The 18,698-nt window shown below is 38.8% G+C and overlaps 1 protein-coding gene across 3 annotated transcripts in view; it reads left to right on the top strand.

Moving 5' to 3' along the window:
* The first annotated feature begins 1,422 nt into the window (after positions 1–1,422).
* tox3 (TOX high mobility group box family member 3) overlaps positions 1,423–18,698 on the top strand; it is a 123,461-nt gene continuing 106,185 nt past the window's right edge. For 2 of the 3 annotated variants that reach the window (XM_028809285.2, XM_028809284.2), the window contains exon 1: positions 1,423–2,114. In XM_028809285.2, the coding sequence (XP_028665118.1) occupies positions 2,013–2,114 (102 nt within the window). In that variant the 5' untranslated portion in view covers positions 1,423–2,012. The remainder of the gene's footprint in view (positions 2,115–18,698) is intronic. The other variant, XM_028809280.2, reaches the window with a different exon arrangement.

The raw sequence follows: 18,698 nt of genomic DNA, 5'->3' as shown, positions 1-18,698 counted from the left end.
TTTTTCTCAAACAATTAACCGTAACCCTAATTAAAAAAAACTTTATTTTCCTCCTGGGCAATGCTGGGTATTTCAGCTAGTTATATATAACATAAAAACAACCTTCTCAACACACACACATAATTATGCAGTGTATAACTTCACTAGTACATGCATGAAATTTACTAGTATGCATAAACATGTACAATACACAGGTGATGGTAAATAGATATATTTTATGCACATCTTTTCATTTATACATGCAGTAGCTTGCACACACAATCAAGCTTATCTTCACTGACATATATTGTATATTAAATATATTTGCACATTATAAGACAAGCAAGAAGAGTCAGCCCAAAGAGTTGGGGTACTAAGTAGGTAATTCCAATTAATAGGTGATAAAACATTCAAAAGAAAAGGTATAAGAGGGTGTAGAACTTCTGTCATAAACCAGATCAACACAACAAAGTTGAAAGAGATTTTAAAATGTTTCTCAGATCTCAGATTCCTAGAGATTCGGGTCTTGGAATGAACGTCCACTTCTGGTGGCCACTTGGTTTTTCTGGAAGGGATGGAGACTTGATGATGAAAGTGGAAGTTAAGTCCGTTGTTTGCCAGAAGGCTCTCTCTAAACTGCAGGTGAAAAGGAAGATGGTGTTAGCAAGAACACCCCCTTTCAACTCAGGGTGGTATTGCTTACCTTTTCAGAGCCTTGAAGATGTCCTCTAAGGGTTTGTGCTAGACAGCGTTCACACAGAAACTCAGGCTTGTATGTACATATATTGACATTTCTATGTGCATATTTAAAGTATACACAGTTATACATAGCCAAGTTCACACAGATGTCAAATACCTATATATGCATGTAAACATAATGAAATATAACTACTCGCACATTTGTGCACCTATTACATACTGAGCAAATCCTCATACTATACAAAGCTTTACTGACACCTCATCAAAAATATATATATATACCCCACCAACACTTAGGTATACATACTTCTTCTGTGACATACAGTACAGATTATACATACTGTACTCTATCGCGATTATGTAAACTGCCTTTTCAGTCACCTCTTGAACTCTCACGTTTAAATAAACTGTATCCATCCATTCAACTTCCAAATTCGCTTTTCCAGCGCAGGATCGCGAGGATGCCAGACCCACTCTCTGTAAACCTTGCAGGGCAGGACCAATCCCTGGGTGAAAACACTCGCAAACAAACACACACTAATATGTGCAAAAACAACGGTAGAATATACACGTGGATATCGTGTGTGTCCAGTTTTTTTTTTATTTTTCATAAAAAGCTTTATGCGCACGCTCTTTCCTCTTTCCCATAAATTGTATTTAGTTCGTATGTTCATTTCTTAGCCCATGAACAACTCGTGCACGCTGATACGACCGCACATGTAATACGCGCGCAGGCACTCAAAAACACACGTGCACGAAGCACGCATGTAAACATACAAGGCACAAAAGCCAGAAGGCTGTGTCACTGAGAGACGCCGTGTCAATTCTGCCCCGCAACATGGCACGTCTCCATGTCTACTTAGTAGGACTTTGGGAAAAACAAAGCCCCCAAACAAAGACTCCCCTTCCCCCGCCTCCCTGTTCCAGAGGCGGCAGCTGCAGTAGCAGCGCCTCGGGGGCGGGGCAGCACGGGTGGCCGGGGGCGTGGCCAGCCTATCCACACGTGCTGCTTATTCCTTATTGTGAAGGAGAGAGAGCGCCGCGAGGAGAGCGCAGCGCCCGGCACTTTCTAAACTCCTTCGTACGCCTGTTCGTTCTCCCGGAGCCTTGTTTTCGTTTTTGCTCGTCCAAGAGGCCGCTTTGTGTTGCCTCAGTCTAGCTCGCCGGTCGCTTGTTTCCCAGCACCTTCACTTGGAACCGGACCGGGGCAGCAACTGCGAGTTTCGAGTCCTGCCGGCGGGGGAGAGGTGGGGCTGCGCCGTGTTCGCTACTCCGAGAGGATTTCTAGGAACCTGCATGTGGATGTAAGCGGGAGAGACGCTTATCCAGAGAGTATGGATGTACGCTTCTACCCCACGGCAGCTGGAACTGCGCTGCCAGGAGAGCCGACCGGCGTGGACTTTTCGCAGTGTCTCGGCTACTACGGCTACAGCAAGGTGATTTAAAACGGTGTTAAATAAGCGGTGGCGGAATTGGGTGGTGGTGGTGGCCCGCTAGGGGCGCGGTGAGTGACATATGTGGGCGTCTCACCCAGACCCTCCTCCCGGAGGTGAATAAAGGGCGAGTGGCCCGGTTACTCCTCCTGGAGGCGGTAAAGCGACTTATTTCTCCACCCACTTACAGCGGGGTTGGGTGACCCAGCTACTCCCCCTTCGGAAGAGGGGCGGTGACCTAACTTCTCGACTGGCACTAAGCAGGGTGGCCGAGGTGCAAAACAAACATATTATGCGGGTTTCCATCTTATGAGGGGGTTAAGGTGGGGAAGTGATTTTTCTGTTTACTGCCCAATTTCAGTACACCTTTAAGCCCCAATAAGGATGGCGGGTCGGTGAGAACGATGACACACTGTGCATTCAAAGGGGTGTTAGTGAAAAGGGTCGAGGTCCCTGGGTGTTTTCGGATTGAAAGGAGTCTGATGACCCAGAGCTTACCACTGAATATTGAGGGAGTACCGAAGGGTTCTTGCTTTATTGCATCCCGTTATGTTTTGTTTCAAACGTGCAGTAGATTGCTGTCAGGAGCATATCTAAGGGAGAACAGTCATCCATATGCTAGTCAGGTGTTTAACCAGGGGTGGAGTGACGAGCCTGGTGACTGATACATGCCATTCATGTATGTATGTGCAGTGGATACAGATGAATAAACAGTAACTACCTTATGTTGTCTAAAGCCTACCCAGTAGATTCACATCAGGTGTGTTTGGCCTGTGTACTATGGGCCTACGTATGTATCATTGGGTTTGCAAGGCTGAATAATCCTATATTCCTTTTGTGTTCTACTTTTGTTTCTAAATGTAAGGAGACAATTAGGTTCTCAAATAATTATGTTCTTAAGTAAATATGCCAAGCAGGCTTTCAAGCAGTTTTGTTTTCTCGGCTTGCTTTGTACTGTGTTTTGAGTGGGGGGTTATAGCAAGATGCCTCATTTTTCTAACTTGCACGGTAACTCTTAACAAATGCCTTTTAGACCTTCAATCTAGACTTCATTTATTACCACAGTGTTAGAAGGTGATATATGAGTATGGTGATATAAACTGTGTTCACAAATTTGGTTGTTTTTCAGGTTCCAGAATAACAACACCCCACAATCACTTAAGTTTTTATGATAACTTGTGCACACATGGGTTATATGGCATGTCAGGGAGAGTAAACACTCACACCACTTAAACAAATTAGTTTCTCTGAACTTTCAGGAAGTTTGCCTTAACTGTTCACAAAGCTTCCTGGCATCTTGTTTTCCAGCAGCACATTTGTTAAGCTTTTCAGACAGCTTAAGTTTTGCAGTTAGCCTTTATATTTCTGTGGAAAATATAAATCCACCCATTTTTCTAAATTTGCAATTTCCAGTTCATAGTTGAAGGAAGGTGGTGGCTATTTTAGACTATTGATGCATACATTGTGTACGTTTTATAATGTATTTATATATTTTTATGTATATGTATAAATAAAAACATACATGTGGACTAACATACAGCAAATATATGTAGGCATAATTTATATTCTGTGTTTGTGATATACATTCTGATCAAAAATAATAAATAAGTTTGTGTATGCTTTGGGCATGTATTTGTCTGTGCCTGTAATATATCATCACTAAACAGTTTGTTAGCAACAAATGCTAATGTACATTTGTATACATATAAATTAGTAGGAAGGAACAAAGCAACCCTAATTGATTGGACCTCATTGAAGATTGCTAGAAATGAAATGATATACTGTAGAAAGCATGTTCAGCATAAAGGGAATCGGTGCATTTCTTGAGGCCACTGAGCAGATCAACTTTGTTTACAAAGCATGATAGCCTCCATTTGACTCTCTGCTGCCCAGTTTGTGGTTTATTACCAAGTAAGTTGTGACCTCCACATTTGGCCAGCGAGTATAGTATTCTCAATACCTACAATGTGGTATTTCTTTTCAGAATACTGATTGCTTGTGTGAGTCTGATTGCTTTTTAACTACCCATAAAATTACAGTTTTTTTTTTCTTCTCCCTTTTGTACTTTAATTTTTTTGTCCAGTGCTTCTTGGATAAGCTGTGGCTGTCATGCGCAATGCACTGGACTGGCTTCAAATGATGGATAGATGGTGTTTAATTTCTAGTTTCAGTGGGAGAATAACATTGCTTATATTAATGTATAAAGTATGTTGCGTGACTTGTGAAGAATGCTCTGATTTTCGTTTTGCAATGGCTGTAGTGCGTGTCATGTTTAAGGAAATAAATAACAAAAGCCTGAAGGCTACTGAGCTTTGCCAGTGTGATATTGTTGACTGTTAAAAAATATGTTTGAACAATAAGCTGAGGAGGGTTTGTGACAGCTAGCATACAAAGAGCTTTCTATTCATGGGGTTGATGTTGTAAGGCTGTGTTTGTTTGATCTGGTGCATGGAGAGTTATGGACAGTAGGGGCATTCGGTTTCTTGGTATTGCTGACGGAGAGTCTGAGATAGAGGGGGGCATCTGGTATCCTGGTACTGCTGCTTGTCAAGACTATGTCAGGTCTTTTGGATGAAAGGTTTGCCTTTCTTTTTGCCTTTTTTCTAGAAAAGTAGCAAGGTGGTAATGCTTCTTGGTTGCACCTTTTTGTCAGACTCCAAATTTTTCTGCACCAATTGAAAGACAAAGTCGTTGAACCAGACTGGCTAATTTGTAAGCCAGAATGGGCCTGAAATTAAGTGAATGCTGCACATGTAATTTTGGAAGGGGGGTAGTGCTCAGAGTTCACTTTAAAGATCATGTGACTGGCTAAAATGCTTCTAGCCTGAAGGAGTTATGTATTTATGCATGAGAACTGTGCTCAGTGACATTTTGTGTGTGTATGTGTGCATAATAAATATACACACAATCACTTGGGCAAGCAAAGCAGGTTGTTTTGTGGAGTGTGTTGTTATTTTACACAGAATCTGGTCTGTGATTATCAGGAGGATAGATACGGTAAATATTTTACAAGGAGGAATGTAGACAACTCACCCTCCTGTCTGTGTTTTAGATGTTTTCCGAAGAAACAAAAAGACCTCTGTGCTAGGAATAATTCTGTGTGATAGTATGACTTTCTTACTCCATCACAGAGCGAAAACAGAACTTTATGAATGGGCACTTGAGAGCTTGGCTCTGATGAATGGAAACTGGCGAGTTGTGGTATGTAGAAACTTGGACTTAAACAGAGTAGACAATGAGCGCTACTGAAACACATGGAGGCTGCCCTATACATCAGAAAGTGTGAGGTGTGCATCCACAGTGTTTACTGATAATAAAAGGGTGGCGTGGGCAGCCAGTCGTGTGTTTCTCTGAATGAAGCGGAAGCTGTGCTGCACAGTAGCTGAGCCTGTGGAGTGAAATTCAATACGCGTTGGAGGCGCTGCACTGTGTGCTGCTAAAATAACAATTTTGAGAAGTTTTACACTATCGGAGCTCCCTGCGGGGAAACATAAGCACTTGCTAAGAGTCTCAATGGAAGCGAACTGGTAGCTGATCTACTGCAGAGTAATTGTGAACGGTTGTCTTTGTTTTTTTTCTGGTCTCTTAACAAATGTTACACACTCTTTGCTGGAGTGAAGATTGAAAAGTCCTGAACTCGTTCATTTTTTAATTCTTCATCATAAAGTTAATATTGGTGCCTCCATTTAAATGAAAAAAATATGAGTGTGTTACAAATAGCAGCAGATTTGCGCTAACAGTCCATTTGTGATTTCCCTTCTTTATTTATTGTTCTTTCTGATGCACTTCTAGAGTACAATTGTTTCCCAGCTTGCTTTTATGTGTGGGGTGCTAGAAGTCAGGGTGACAAATCATGATAAATTGAATTTCCAGCTTTGTCTTTAGTAGGGTAGCATCAGGTTTTTAGATTGGCATCATAAGAAAAATGTAGCTAAGGCATCCAGCTCTGGGGTATGTGTCGGAATGTGATGACAGCAATCATTGAACATAATAGTAATTTAAATGATATTAATTTTTCCATGTATCCCTCACTTTATTTGCACCTCACTCCAGATGAAAAATAAATTTTTTGCAAACATAAATTTAATGTTCCACAGGGCTGGTATTAAATGGGTTCTCTGCCTTCAACCCGTTTACTTATCCTAAGAGAAAAATGCTAGAGCAGAAATTGGATTTACAAAAACAGGCCAGTTAAAGGTAGTTTAATCCTTATCCGCTTCTGTGGCAGCTGGCTGCACATGTTACAGAGATGGCAACATGCAGTAATTTAAACTGGAGGTATTCAGGGTGAAAGATCTGTAGAGTATGGGGCAGTACATATTCAAACAGAAAATGCTGCTATCTAGGATGTTAAAAGGAATGACATACTAGGAATCCTTTCTGGATGGATGGATTTTGAATGTAAACTGTTTGAAGGAATGGCCAGAGCATATGAGCATGAGAGCCTCTGTGGCGATACTGTAAACAGTTCTGACATTTTGTATACTGAGGAGGAGCATCTGTAAGACATGATCATTTCTGAAGAATATGTATAACATATTGTTCACACAGGGGCTAATTGCAAGACTCATCGGGGCCAGCATCAGGACCCATAAAGTTTCTGTATATATATATATATATATATATATATATATATATATTGGATCCAAATCCTGGATAGTTTCTAATACTTATAATAAAATGAGCTAATTCACCTGAGACAGAAATAGTTTAGTACTGTTTAACTGCAGAAAAATACAACAGCAATAAAAACTTAGGCTTATTAAAAAAACATGTTTTGTAAAGCAGTAAACCTCTGGAGTATCAATCATCTTTTGCCATTTTACATTAAAAAGAATGTTTATTTCATACTTCCACTGAAAGTTATTAGATTTCAAATAAGAATTAATAATAGACTATATATATGTTTGTTTGTTTGTGAAAGTAGTAGAAAAATTATGCTTTCATATTCAAAAGCTTCTCCCCAATTTCTTTTAGACCGCTGTTTCATATTGAGATCCATGTTGCATATCCTGTCAATACTGTATCAGTATCCCGTGCTCCCTCCCCTAGCTGCAACAGTAAACAATAAATTATATAGGCATGACTGATATCTCCTGAATTACTATATTAGGAAATATTCTAAGTAATAATATACTGGGACGTGACTTCTAGTTTTGGCTGTTTATTGGAAAGTACTAAACTGAAGAACTATCTGATTTCAGTTTTCAATTTTCAAATCAGTGTTGATTTGCCTGTTATTGCCAGTCTTTTAAAAAAAAACAGTGTTAGGAGAAACTGCTTTGCCTTGCCTCCTATGTGTATTAATGAGCACAAATAAATACAGTTTTCTTGTTTCCTTTCTTTAATTTTTTTCTGTTTTAGTACTTTTTCTAAACCTACTTCTTCTAGTACTTGGTCCTTAGGGGCTGGAGCCCATAATACAGCATTAGGAACAAAGCAAGAATCATCTCTGTGTGGAACACTGACCTAATACAAGGCCAAATGTCTATTATTAATTCTTATTTGAAATCTAATAACTTTCAATGGAAGTATGAAATAAACATTCTTTTTAATGTAAAATGGCAAAAGATGATTGATACTCCAGAGGTTTACTGCTTTACAAAACATGTTTTTTAATAAGCCTAAGTTTTTATTGCTGTTGTATTTTTCTGCAGTTAAACAGTACTAAACTATTTCTGTCTCAGGTGAATTTGCTCATTTTATTATAAGTATTAGAAACTATCCAGGATTTGGATCCAAATTAGTAACTGACTGTACCCTGTGCATAGCATGTCAAAGCCAAGAATAACGATCACTATTCGGCTCCATGGAACAGTTCCATAATTTTCTACATTAGCTATCAGTTTCCATCATATTAGTTCAAAAGATTTTACTGAACATTGGGATGAGCAACACTTTTGTGTACTACTATGACCCAGGAAAAGAACTGCCACATAACCTCAAAAGGTGTCAAAATAATTGTTAGAAAACAAAACACTCAAATGAAGGATGATCAAAAGGGTCATGCAGAATATCAAAAGAAATAAAATGATAAATCATAGTTGTGCCATTAGGGAAGTTTGGATCATGTGCTTGAAGTGATTTTATTGCGTAGGACATGCTCCACAACTACTACTTCCACAGTCGGGGATATTCTAAAGATCTTATTGACATCCCATTAGATCATCTTCATGCTATTTTACACCGTTTAATTACCTTGCAATATATACTGTACAACATAGTAAGTAATGTTTCATGAAGTTCCAGAAGATTCTTAGTTCACTGTCTAACTATTGTAAATCAGCCACATTCTTCAGCATATTACAGGGCAGGAAAACGGTGGTTATAGCAAGATATTAGTAGCTTCCGGCAATGGGTGCCATCGTTGCTGATGGTGTGTTCACTGCCATGAACCCCAAGGTCACTGAGAAGAAAATGGAAGAGACTTAATTGTATCATTTGCTTTGTTTGGCAGTTATTTAATAGCAATATGAAAAAGCAATATGAAAAGCTGCACTAACAAGCGTTTACTATGCTAAAATAATGAATACTTAGTCGTGATTTAAATACTGAGACCAAAGGGGCCTCTCTAATATTGACAGGAAGAGCATTCCAGAGTTTTAGGGACTAACAACTATATAGTGTGTATTCATCCTTGGAATTTTGTCCTTCTGCATTGTGAAAAAGAAAATAAGAGAACTGCCCAAAGACAGAATGTGAGACAATTACTTGCAAGGAATATATATTTCTTTAACTTAATATTAACTTGCACCATGCTGTAAGTTGGACTTGTAGTTGATGCACTTTTCAGTGCGGTTAGGAATAAGTTGAAATGTAACCCAGTTCAGGGTGTATTTTGAGCCTATCCTGGCAGTACTGAGCACAAGGCAGGTTATAGCTCTGGGCAGGGAGCTAGTCCATTGCAGGGACCACTCATACAATGCCAGCTGCCAGTTAGCTTAACCTACGCGGCGTTCGTGATGTAGGAGGAAAAACTGCAGTACCCAGAAGAAATGCCCACAAACAAAGTCTGGGTGCAATATTTGAACACATCACACTGAATTAACGAGATAGCAGCACTACTTACTGTATGGTGCCCCAATATCACCCTGGGGGAAATGTAAATGACTAAAAACCCCAGTGATTGCTAAAATGTTTCAGTGCTGACCATGGTAACTGTTACAACACGCTCTTATCTATCTATCTAAGTCAAAATGGATGAACTTTCCTCACTTAAATCCTGGTTTGGCAGATGTCAACTAGCGCTTGCCTGGACAAGATAAAAAAATGGAAACTGTAAACCATTGCCAAAAATGTTATGCTTTCTTGTGCCCAATTTTTTCCACCTTGAAGTTGCTTTATAGTGATCTAGTGTAGTTTTTCTTGTGAAAAATTTGTTGTGGTATGAAGCAAAACTATACGGTTAAGTTTCAGCTTTCAAAGTTTTTCTTTTAATGCATTTTATGATTAAATCTACAACTGAGGTCTGAATAAATAACAGATATTCTGTTTGAGAAATGAATTATGATTGTGTGTGGCTTTTTTTCATCTTATTCTCCCCACCCCTTTGTATTATAAATGCATGGCTGCTCAGCACTTGCTTTGTTTTCCTTGAAATAGGATCTGATCATCACTTGAGACTACTCTTCTCATGCTCAACTGACCTATGCATTTAAGAGATGGTTAAGCCTGCTGGATGACTTTACTTATAATGGGATTGCTTTCTGATTAATTAACTGTGTGATGCTATGTTATTGGGGTGGCACGGTGGTTCAGTGGCTAGTTGTAACTGTCTTATGGATCCAGTGCCCTGGGTTTGAATCCTGCGACTGGTTGTTTTGTTTGCATTTTTCTACCTGGTGCTTTAGTTTTAGTTTTATGATGGACTTGTTTCTCGTCAAGGGCAGGATCCCCCTTTATTATGTCCTGTTACCTATGACTCTGAATTGCATGAAGTAATTTTGAGAATATTATTTGATATATTTCCTGAGCTATTATTTGCTCCAGTTTCTAGAATGAACTCGGTGCTACTTCCTACTTATTTAAAGAAAAAAAGAGCATTGTGTCAGTATCCGTGTTGGTGCTTCTGTCTGTAATTCTCCATCTTCACCATGTTTCTTTTTATTAAGCACCTACCATAGATAGTCAGGTAGAGGATTTACATTTGGTTCAATTCCATGCCTTTTTCATGATGTTTGACAACATAAGGTTTCCAGTTCTCCATGAATCAGTATTGGACTAAATGGTATAGAAAATGTATGAATGGATTATATTCATGAGTCAGTGTATGCTGTAATGGAGCTGAACATCTAGGTGCCACGATAAGAATAATCTGCTGCAGACTTGTGCAAATTTAAAAAAAATGAATTGATAATATTCAATTTTCTGAAAGTTAATTAAATCAGTTGCTTAATCATCAGCCTATGCCAGTATTGAAAGTGGTACATGTGAGGCCAGCATACCAGAATAGGTACCAGTCTTACACCTGCTCCCATATCTGAAACGTTAGGCTGTTACATCAGTGGGTGTGCACATGAGGGCATGCATGCCAATGCATTGGGATTTGACCTTATTATACTATAGAAAATTTACTGGGATGTTGAGATAGCATCTGTCCTGAAATGTGCATCATCCTTGCAAGATCATAATATTTTTTTAGGTTCTGAATACAGTCATCACCATGACCATTCTGAAAATGTGGTCAGTTATGGACATTGCTTCATATGTCTGAGTGTCCTGCAGTGGAATTTGCTGGTGGTCAGCAGGCATAGAGTACAGTGGAGCAGATAATCAAACAATTTTTCTCACAACCTGTACAGTTTTATACTATCTTTCACATTAACCTAGTAATGCCAGACATTTTCTCTATTTGTAAACTTCACTATATTATTATTTACTTATTTGGCTAACACCTTTATCCAAGGTAACTTGCAGAATTTGAGATACTTTGTGACCATGAGCATAACCAATTGTAACAAGGTTTAAATCCATGACCTCAGGGTCTGATGTCTAAAGCTTTAATCATGATACACTATATAACATAATTACATTGTGGCCCTTAACAAAATACACACTTAAAATGGCATAGCTGCACTGCAGTGTTACAAATAAAAAATCAGCTTTGTTGGCAGTAGAAACAAATAAAGAAAAGTTAATTGGAGGCATTTAATTTCCAAAAGCAGCTTGTTACAGTTATCCTTCTTGCGTTTTAAAGAGAATACCAGTGGTATGTGATACATTAAACTTATTTTCTGGTATAGGTGGAGCAGTATGGCCTGGTGGGTAAGGTGTTAGACTATAAATAATAAGATGTACACTTCGAGATCCTGAGCCAATCATTTCACCAATTCATTTGTAGAATTATGATAAAAGTAATGTTGTGATTTGTAAGTAACCAAAGTTTCAGTAATTTTCTTTTTTTTTTTTATTAAACAAAAAAAGTTGTAAGGTAGGGGAGTGTTTTTGCAGTGGACCTCCTCATTCAGAATGTCTCCAAGGAAGTGAAAGTATACAAAATGATATTTATTATAAACAAACCACCAGGACAAGATGTCCAAGTGGAGAGCCCAGTGTGCCAAATCAACAAAACTAGAAAAAACAAAACCTGAATCCTCAGTATGCCTTCCTGCAAGGGTTTCATGTTGTGTCTTCTTAGTAGGATGATGTTTCACACTTGCTTGGCACAGTACCACACACAAACACTCCATTTTCAGTCTCTGTCTCTCTCAAATCTGTCTCTCCCTTTTCACCAATTGTCTCTTTGCCCTCATTTTACTTATGAAGTCCTCCTCCTCAAATTATTTGTGGGATCAAGGACATAGTTAAAAAGTCTCTGGACCTCCTCGGCACAATGTCCTTTGTCAGTCCTTGAGACCATTGCACTCCTGGGTAGTCTTAAAGGGCATAGCTTGTTTGGGAACTTTTAGGCTATTTTTACTTAAAACGATTATATGGTCTGAGTTAATGTGATGCCACCTAATGGACCAACGGGTAATAACCAGTTTCTGACCAGTCCTGCTAGATTCTGCCTATGAAGTGATCCTCTTATTGAGTTGGGATCATGTTTTGCTCTTTACTAGGTGGAGAGTATTTTTACCTGCTGCCAGCTGTTTCTGTCTTTTATTTTCTTTTCCAGGGCTTTGGTGAACTCTGTCCCTGTCTTGTCACATGCTTTATTTTCTTGTCTGTAGTCCAGTTGTCCACCAGACTACCAGCACAATACATTTTCTATAAATTCATTAGTGTGAACATGGTGTAGCTTTTTTCATTGTGGCAGAAAACATCTTATGACATTGCCTTCTTCAGGAATTCAAATAATCTGAGCATTTAGGTACATTTTCCGGACTCGTTCTTTTATTTCTGGCAGCAGTTCATGCAAGATAAGGGAAATAGTGAGTTTACACACAGTCTTGATCAGTGCCCAGCAACGTTCTTCAACATGTGGTCTTGTCTGTAATTTAAATCTGTTGCAGGGCACACCAATTTATTCAGTTCATCTGTTTGATCACAGAAGAATAAGATTTTTTTTTTTTTGGGTTGAATGTCTTTTGACATCTTCTTGCAGCAGAGTAATTTGTCTGATAATTGTGTTCCTAGATGATGATTAATTAGATGTTGCTTAATTGATATCTAAGCTTCAAATACTGTGAAATACTTAACTGTGAAGATTCAAGGCACTGGTTTCCTTCAGTTTAGCATATCCAAGATTTTTGCAGGCCTCATTTTCTTGTGCATCATTCAACAGCTTTTCCACTTGCAGGTTTTTAGGCAGGTTTTTATTTTTCACCTAGAAGCTTCCTGCCTTCATCTACTGATTACATTTTTTAAGTCTCGTCTTTCTATTTGCTTTGCTTTATGTTCTGTTTTTTCTTTTGTTTAAATAATGATTATGCTGTGTTCTTCCGTCCTTCCTTACATTTTCATATCTCATCCTTACTCCATACTGGTGTCTTGAGCCTTGGTTAACACAATAGGTAAGCCCTCACTTTCCCTTCCCCCAACTGAAAATTCAAATCTCCATTCTTTTCCCACTGAACGCTAAATGGGGGGTGGGGTTTGAATTTAAAGCTGACTTGATCCTACTTCAGTTAAACATTGCTAGGGATGTTAAACTGCAAAAAAAAATAGTTAACCTACTGCCTCCCGTTTGAAGGCATTTTAGGTGTAAGTAGTTAGTGTGCTGCTCTCCAGATTTTTGTCCTAACATACAGAAGGTAGTGTTACAGATGAAAACAATTTTTATTTGGTGTTCATTTGTTTTACAGTTGTAGTGTGCTTTTTCATTTTATTGTTATTTTTCTAATATCTTTACCCTCTTGCACCCACAAGATGTGCAGGTTAAGCTATTTTAAAATCTCTGAATGGTTCCAGTATGAATGAGTGCAAATATGTGCATGAGTATGCCCTCTGTTATAGACTGACACACTGTCTAGGGTTGGTTCCTATCTTTTGCCTGTTACTGCCTATGTCACTAAACTAGATAGGTGTGGTAGAAAATGGATTAACAAATACATGTCTAAATTATCCCAGTGTTAGAGTGTGTGACTGTAAGTGGATCGTGCCCCCGTCCATGGTTATATTCTGCTTTATATCCAATGGTGCTGTTATAGTCTATGGCCTCCAGTGACACTGAATCAGACTAAGTGAATGTGAGGAAGTTAAGCTCAGTTTAAGCAAAATACACTCTATTTTGACTTGAAATGTGGAAATCTTAATAGTGGTGAAAAGAATAGATAGCGGGAATTGTGAAGAAAGAGGCAATAAAGCATGAAGGGCTGAGAAATCTCCCTTTGTCCCCAGTTATTGTGTATGACTTTGCTGAGAGCTTATAATTAATTGTCTAATAGTGTGAATAGTTTTGCTTGCTAATGATGTCAAAAACGGAACCTTTCCCTCCTGCACTTTGGTCAACGGATTGTTAACATAAGGTTTGTCATTGTAAGGATGCACCATTGGACATATCTAAGGAAGTGCTTAATTATGTGCCCCGGTGGGGGCATGGCTTTTATCTTCCCATATGGGAGACTTTGTCCACTTTCAGTTTTTGCTCTGTAGCAGCAAACAAATGATCAGCTTTTCTGAATATAGTTTTTCTAAATAGTGCTCCCACCCCTACATTTAATCATTTCATCTTGTTGCCAATTTGATCTTGAATGACAGCAGATTTGTCAAAAACATTTTTGAAGTGAAGTGCTTGTACCATTGACCATAAGATATAGTTATCTAAAAAAAAATAGCAAAATGCCAAGTTGTGCCACATGTGAACAGGACAATTACATCATGTTTGTTCATTAAGTTCCAGAACCTGCTTGTGTTGTGTTTGTGTGGGTGTGTGTGTGTTTTTTTTTTTTTTTTTTTTTTTTTATATATATAAAGGTTGTTGCGGGGCAGGAGCTAACCCTGGATGAGATGCATAAGGTTTTTCACTGCACATTCACACAAACACACCCAAAGTTAATCAGATGTGTTTCATTATGAACACTGTGGAATTCATTTTTACGCACACAGTTTCTCTGTTGGTGGCTTGTAGAGGAGTTTGAGCATGTCCTAGCAGCAAGAGACCAGCCAGCGTGGATGAGACGTTGATCCATCACAGTGTACACTTGCACACCATCACAGTAAAAACAAATTCATGTGTATTTGAAATGTGTGAGGAAATCGAAGGAGAGGATAAAACCTATATGGAGGCAAACAGAATCTGCAAGTTACACATGTAGCAACCTGAAAATGAACCCAGGTCCTTGAAGTAATGAGGACAGGTACAAATAACTGCACCACTGACTGCATTCACAAACATAACTGGTATAAGGGAAGTAGCCTGGTTTAGAGCAGAAACCTGGTTTCTTAAAATTCCACATTTTCATGCACCAGTAATCTTCTGTAGTTCTTCTTTGTCAAAACTCTCAGACATCATTAAACTGTGCAAAAAAATAAAAAGTTAATTGTCTTTTTTGGTCACCATGAAGCATGTGGTAATTTTCTTGTGTTTTATAAATATGTTTAGTCCTTTATTTGCTCTGAAGTAAATCACATTCATCCCCTTTTATGTCTTGGACTTGAGCTCCCGAAGAATTAATGTTTGAACAGTGGCCAGTGTCACCCCATCATACAGTTTTAATATTTCTGCAGCAAACAGCTGGAATTGCACACAGCGCACTCTTTGCAAAGTCATGCAAAAAGGAGTGGTGCACCGGTATGCGTATTTCTTGCCTTACTCCCAGTGCTGCTTAGATAATAATGATGCTATTTTCAGTTTAATAAATTAAATATTGCATTAGATTACTTTAAAAAGTAATTGGACTGCTTAATGCATGTTCACTTTTTTTTACGCTTTATCGTACTGCTCTCAAGATTGTGCTGCTGAGTTTAACACTATGTGCTGTGATGTCATTGGGGGGGGGGTGAAAACTGCAACAGATGACCTCATCAGAGGATGTGACGATTGAGTGTTCATGGGCTGAAATTACCCAGGAGAACACCCCCAACTTCCATCCATCCATCCATTGTCCAACCCGCTGAATCCGAACACAGGGTCACGGGGGTCTGCTGGAGCCAATCCCAGCCAACACAGGGCACAAGGCAGGGAACCAATCCTGGGCAGGGTGCCAACCTACCGCAGGACACACACAAACACACCACACACACCAAGCACACACTAGGGCCAATTTAGAATCGCCAATCCACCTAACCTGCATGTCTTTGGACTGTGGGAGGAAACCGGAGCACCCGGAGGAAACCCACGCAGACACGGGGAGAACATGCAAACTCCACGCAGGGAGGACCCGGGAAGCGAACCCAGGTCCCCAGGTCTCCCAACTGCGAGGCAGCAGCGCTACCCACTGCGCCACCGTGCCGCCCCACCCCCAACTTGTTCAATGCAATGTTCGTGTCCTCGTGCATCATTAATAGGGGGGAATTACTGCACTGCATTAAACTGCCAAGTGTCCACATGCTGCATTGTTTAAAGTATGATCAATTCTCTGTCAAGGAGCTGTGTTCATAAAGTTTCCCAGGGGCCTTGCTGGTGCGACTTAATCTGACACTAGAGTTTCACTGGGTTTTACCAATCTAGTAACTAACTCTAACATAAAATTAGCGATTTCTGAAATATTGAGAAAGATTATTTCAAGTGGAAGAAGGAATAATAAGATTGCTCAAGCATTTGTCTGAAGAAATTTATCTTGACGCTTCCAACTGTGGCTGCTGGGAGTATGTGCAGAGCTAAGCGGGGGGGGGGACAGAGTGCAAAAGACAGACTACAAATTCCTTAACTGTAACTTGGTTGAGTGTTTACACGGAAAAATCAACATCTGTTAAGTAGGTTTTCTCAGAGACTAATAATCCAGTTTCTCTAATCTGAGTAAGGGTTTACATGGCATTTTAGAAACCAGGTTACTGTGAATAACTGGGTTATTAAAGCGCATGTAAATGCACTGATGGTACCATTATTTTAAAATTGTAACCATAATGTTACTTAAAAATTGTGTGGACAAAATTAAACTCCAACAAATCATTCCTTGTAAAATTAAGAACAGAAAGATGACACTGAAAGCATTAAAAGGAGATGGCAGTTTTATTATAATAGATATACTACATGTTCTCGTATAAAGGTCTCATTTATTTTACAGGATATATATTTTAGGCTTATGCTATTTAGTTTTTTTTTTTTTTTTTTTTCATTTTTTTTTAATTCATTGTGTTGTTGCATATGTTTCAAGTTTGTGATGGAACTCCTGTTTTCACAGGGATTATAAAAATGGCTTTTACAGTCTTTTAATATATACTGATGGACTAGAATTATTTAATAAAGAGTGCCTAAGTTTGCCTCCACCTGTTTTTGCTGGGATGAGTTCCAGCTCCCCATGACTCTGAATTGGGTAAGCAGGTTAGGAAATAGTTGAATGTGGATTTATTATTCTTAAAATTACTGTTAAATACTGTTTTCATATGTACTTCGGAGAGATCCAGAAGAATAGTTTTTTTTTTTTTTTTTATTAAACCACATAAAAATAGGAAATCCTAAAGGTAGAAATGGCCAATTTGCTCATACAGGCTTGTTCATTTTCATTCATGTAAGATTAAATTAAAGCCAAGGTAAGATGAAGAGTTTTAGGTCTGTTTTTCACCTGCCTCCAGTCTGGTGTGTAATTGGATTGTTGAAGGTTCTTACTATATATCCTGCTGTGCATGCACGTGTATTCCGGTACCTTCAAATACAAATTTTACTGTTCATGGTTAACTGCAATCATTGTAACTATCTATTCATATCGGGTACAAGACTTTAAGTTGATAATGTCCTAATGTTCATATTCTTGAGCCTTGGTCCTGCTTACATTTCTCCATTTTTCAATCTCCTGTCATAGCAACTCCGTATAGAAATCTTATTTTTATTGCATAATAGTTATGGTGAAACTGTCCCTGAAAATAGTTCAATTGTGCATGTGAGACACTTTTTGTCTTGTCATTAAATGCCATATTGGGTACAGGATGTCTTTTGAAACCACACACTAAATTAGTGGCTAGTTTGAAATTTGTAACTGGTTGTTTTGCTTAGGATTGTTGTAATTTAACACATTGATGCATTAATAAATGTAAGATTGTTTTGAAACTGAGCAGTAGAAATTAAGCAACACTATACACATCATGGGCAGAAAAAATGCAGAGGTCAGTACCAGTAAATTTTTGGACCTATTTGTCTGCACCATAAGGGGTGAAACAAAATCTCATTTGTGGAATGAAACATTCTTCAGCTTTTAATGCTGTAACGTTTGACGGTGATCCAAATATAATAGGAGTGAGCCCTTATAATAGCTCTCTGCACACAAAAAAATACACAGGAGGAAGAAAGGAACAAAATGGGTATGTCTGTTAACAAAAGTAAATCAATGAAAACGAGAACACAGAAAATAACACACTTACTGCTTCTTTGCCTAGTTTAACAGACTTGAACCCCCTTTTTGTCAGGTGGTGTTTCTTTCCTAATTGACTACCACAAAACTACACACAAACACTTCTTTTCTTTCCACCTTTTTTTCACCAATATTCTCCAAACTGTGCATTTTAATGAACTTTGGCACAGAAGCAACTGCAGACTCTCTCCAGAGATCAATTCTATCAAAAACTGCCCTCCAACTGCCCCAGAGACACTAGGGTGTAACTGTCTTTATTGGCTCTTGGTGTCCACTTACCCGTGAGCATTGTATTACCCTAAGGGGGCTTGGTATCCAAGCTGCTTGTCTTATCTGAGGGACAGCATGGTCCCATATGTTCTCTTTTTTCTTGTATCCACCATTGAGGAATAGACGTACCTGCCTGTAGCTGGGATGTCTTCTCGTAGTGTTTTGGGGAAGCATTACATAATTCTGTTTTTCATTGTCTCTGTAATGCTAGTGCCCCATCAGGGCATGCTGCACATACTGCATACAGTGCATACTACCCAATAGCAGGCCTATGGGTTGTTACTCTTAATATGTGTTAGGACTGTTACACTGCTAGTGTGTCTCTCTCTCTGACTCCTGGAGGCTCCCTCTGTGGCTTACAAATTTTGAACAAAACAAAGAAAATTAATATGGAAAATTGGAGTTGCTCATCTGCAGATTTGAAAAT

The sequence above is a fragment of the Erpetoichthys calabaricus genome, chromosome 9 (assembly GCF_900747795.2).
Source record: "Erpetoichthys calabaricus chromosome 9, fErpCal1.3, whole genome shotgun sequence".
Lineage (NCBI taxonomy): Eukaryota > Metazoa > Chordata > Cladistia > Polypteriformes > Polypteridae > Erpetoichthys > Erpetoichthys calabaricus.
The sequence above is the reverse complement of the archived record's forward strand: the minus strand, read 5'-3'. Positions and strand labels throughout refer to the sequence as shown.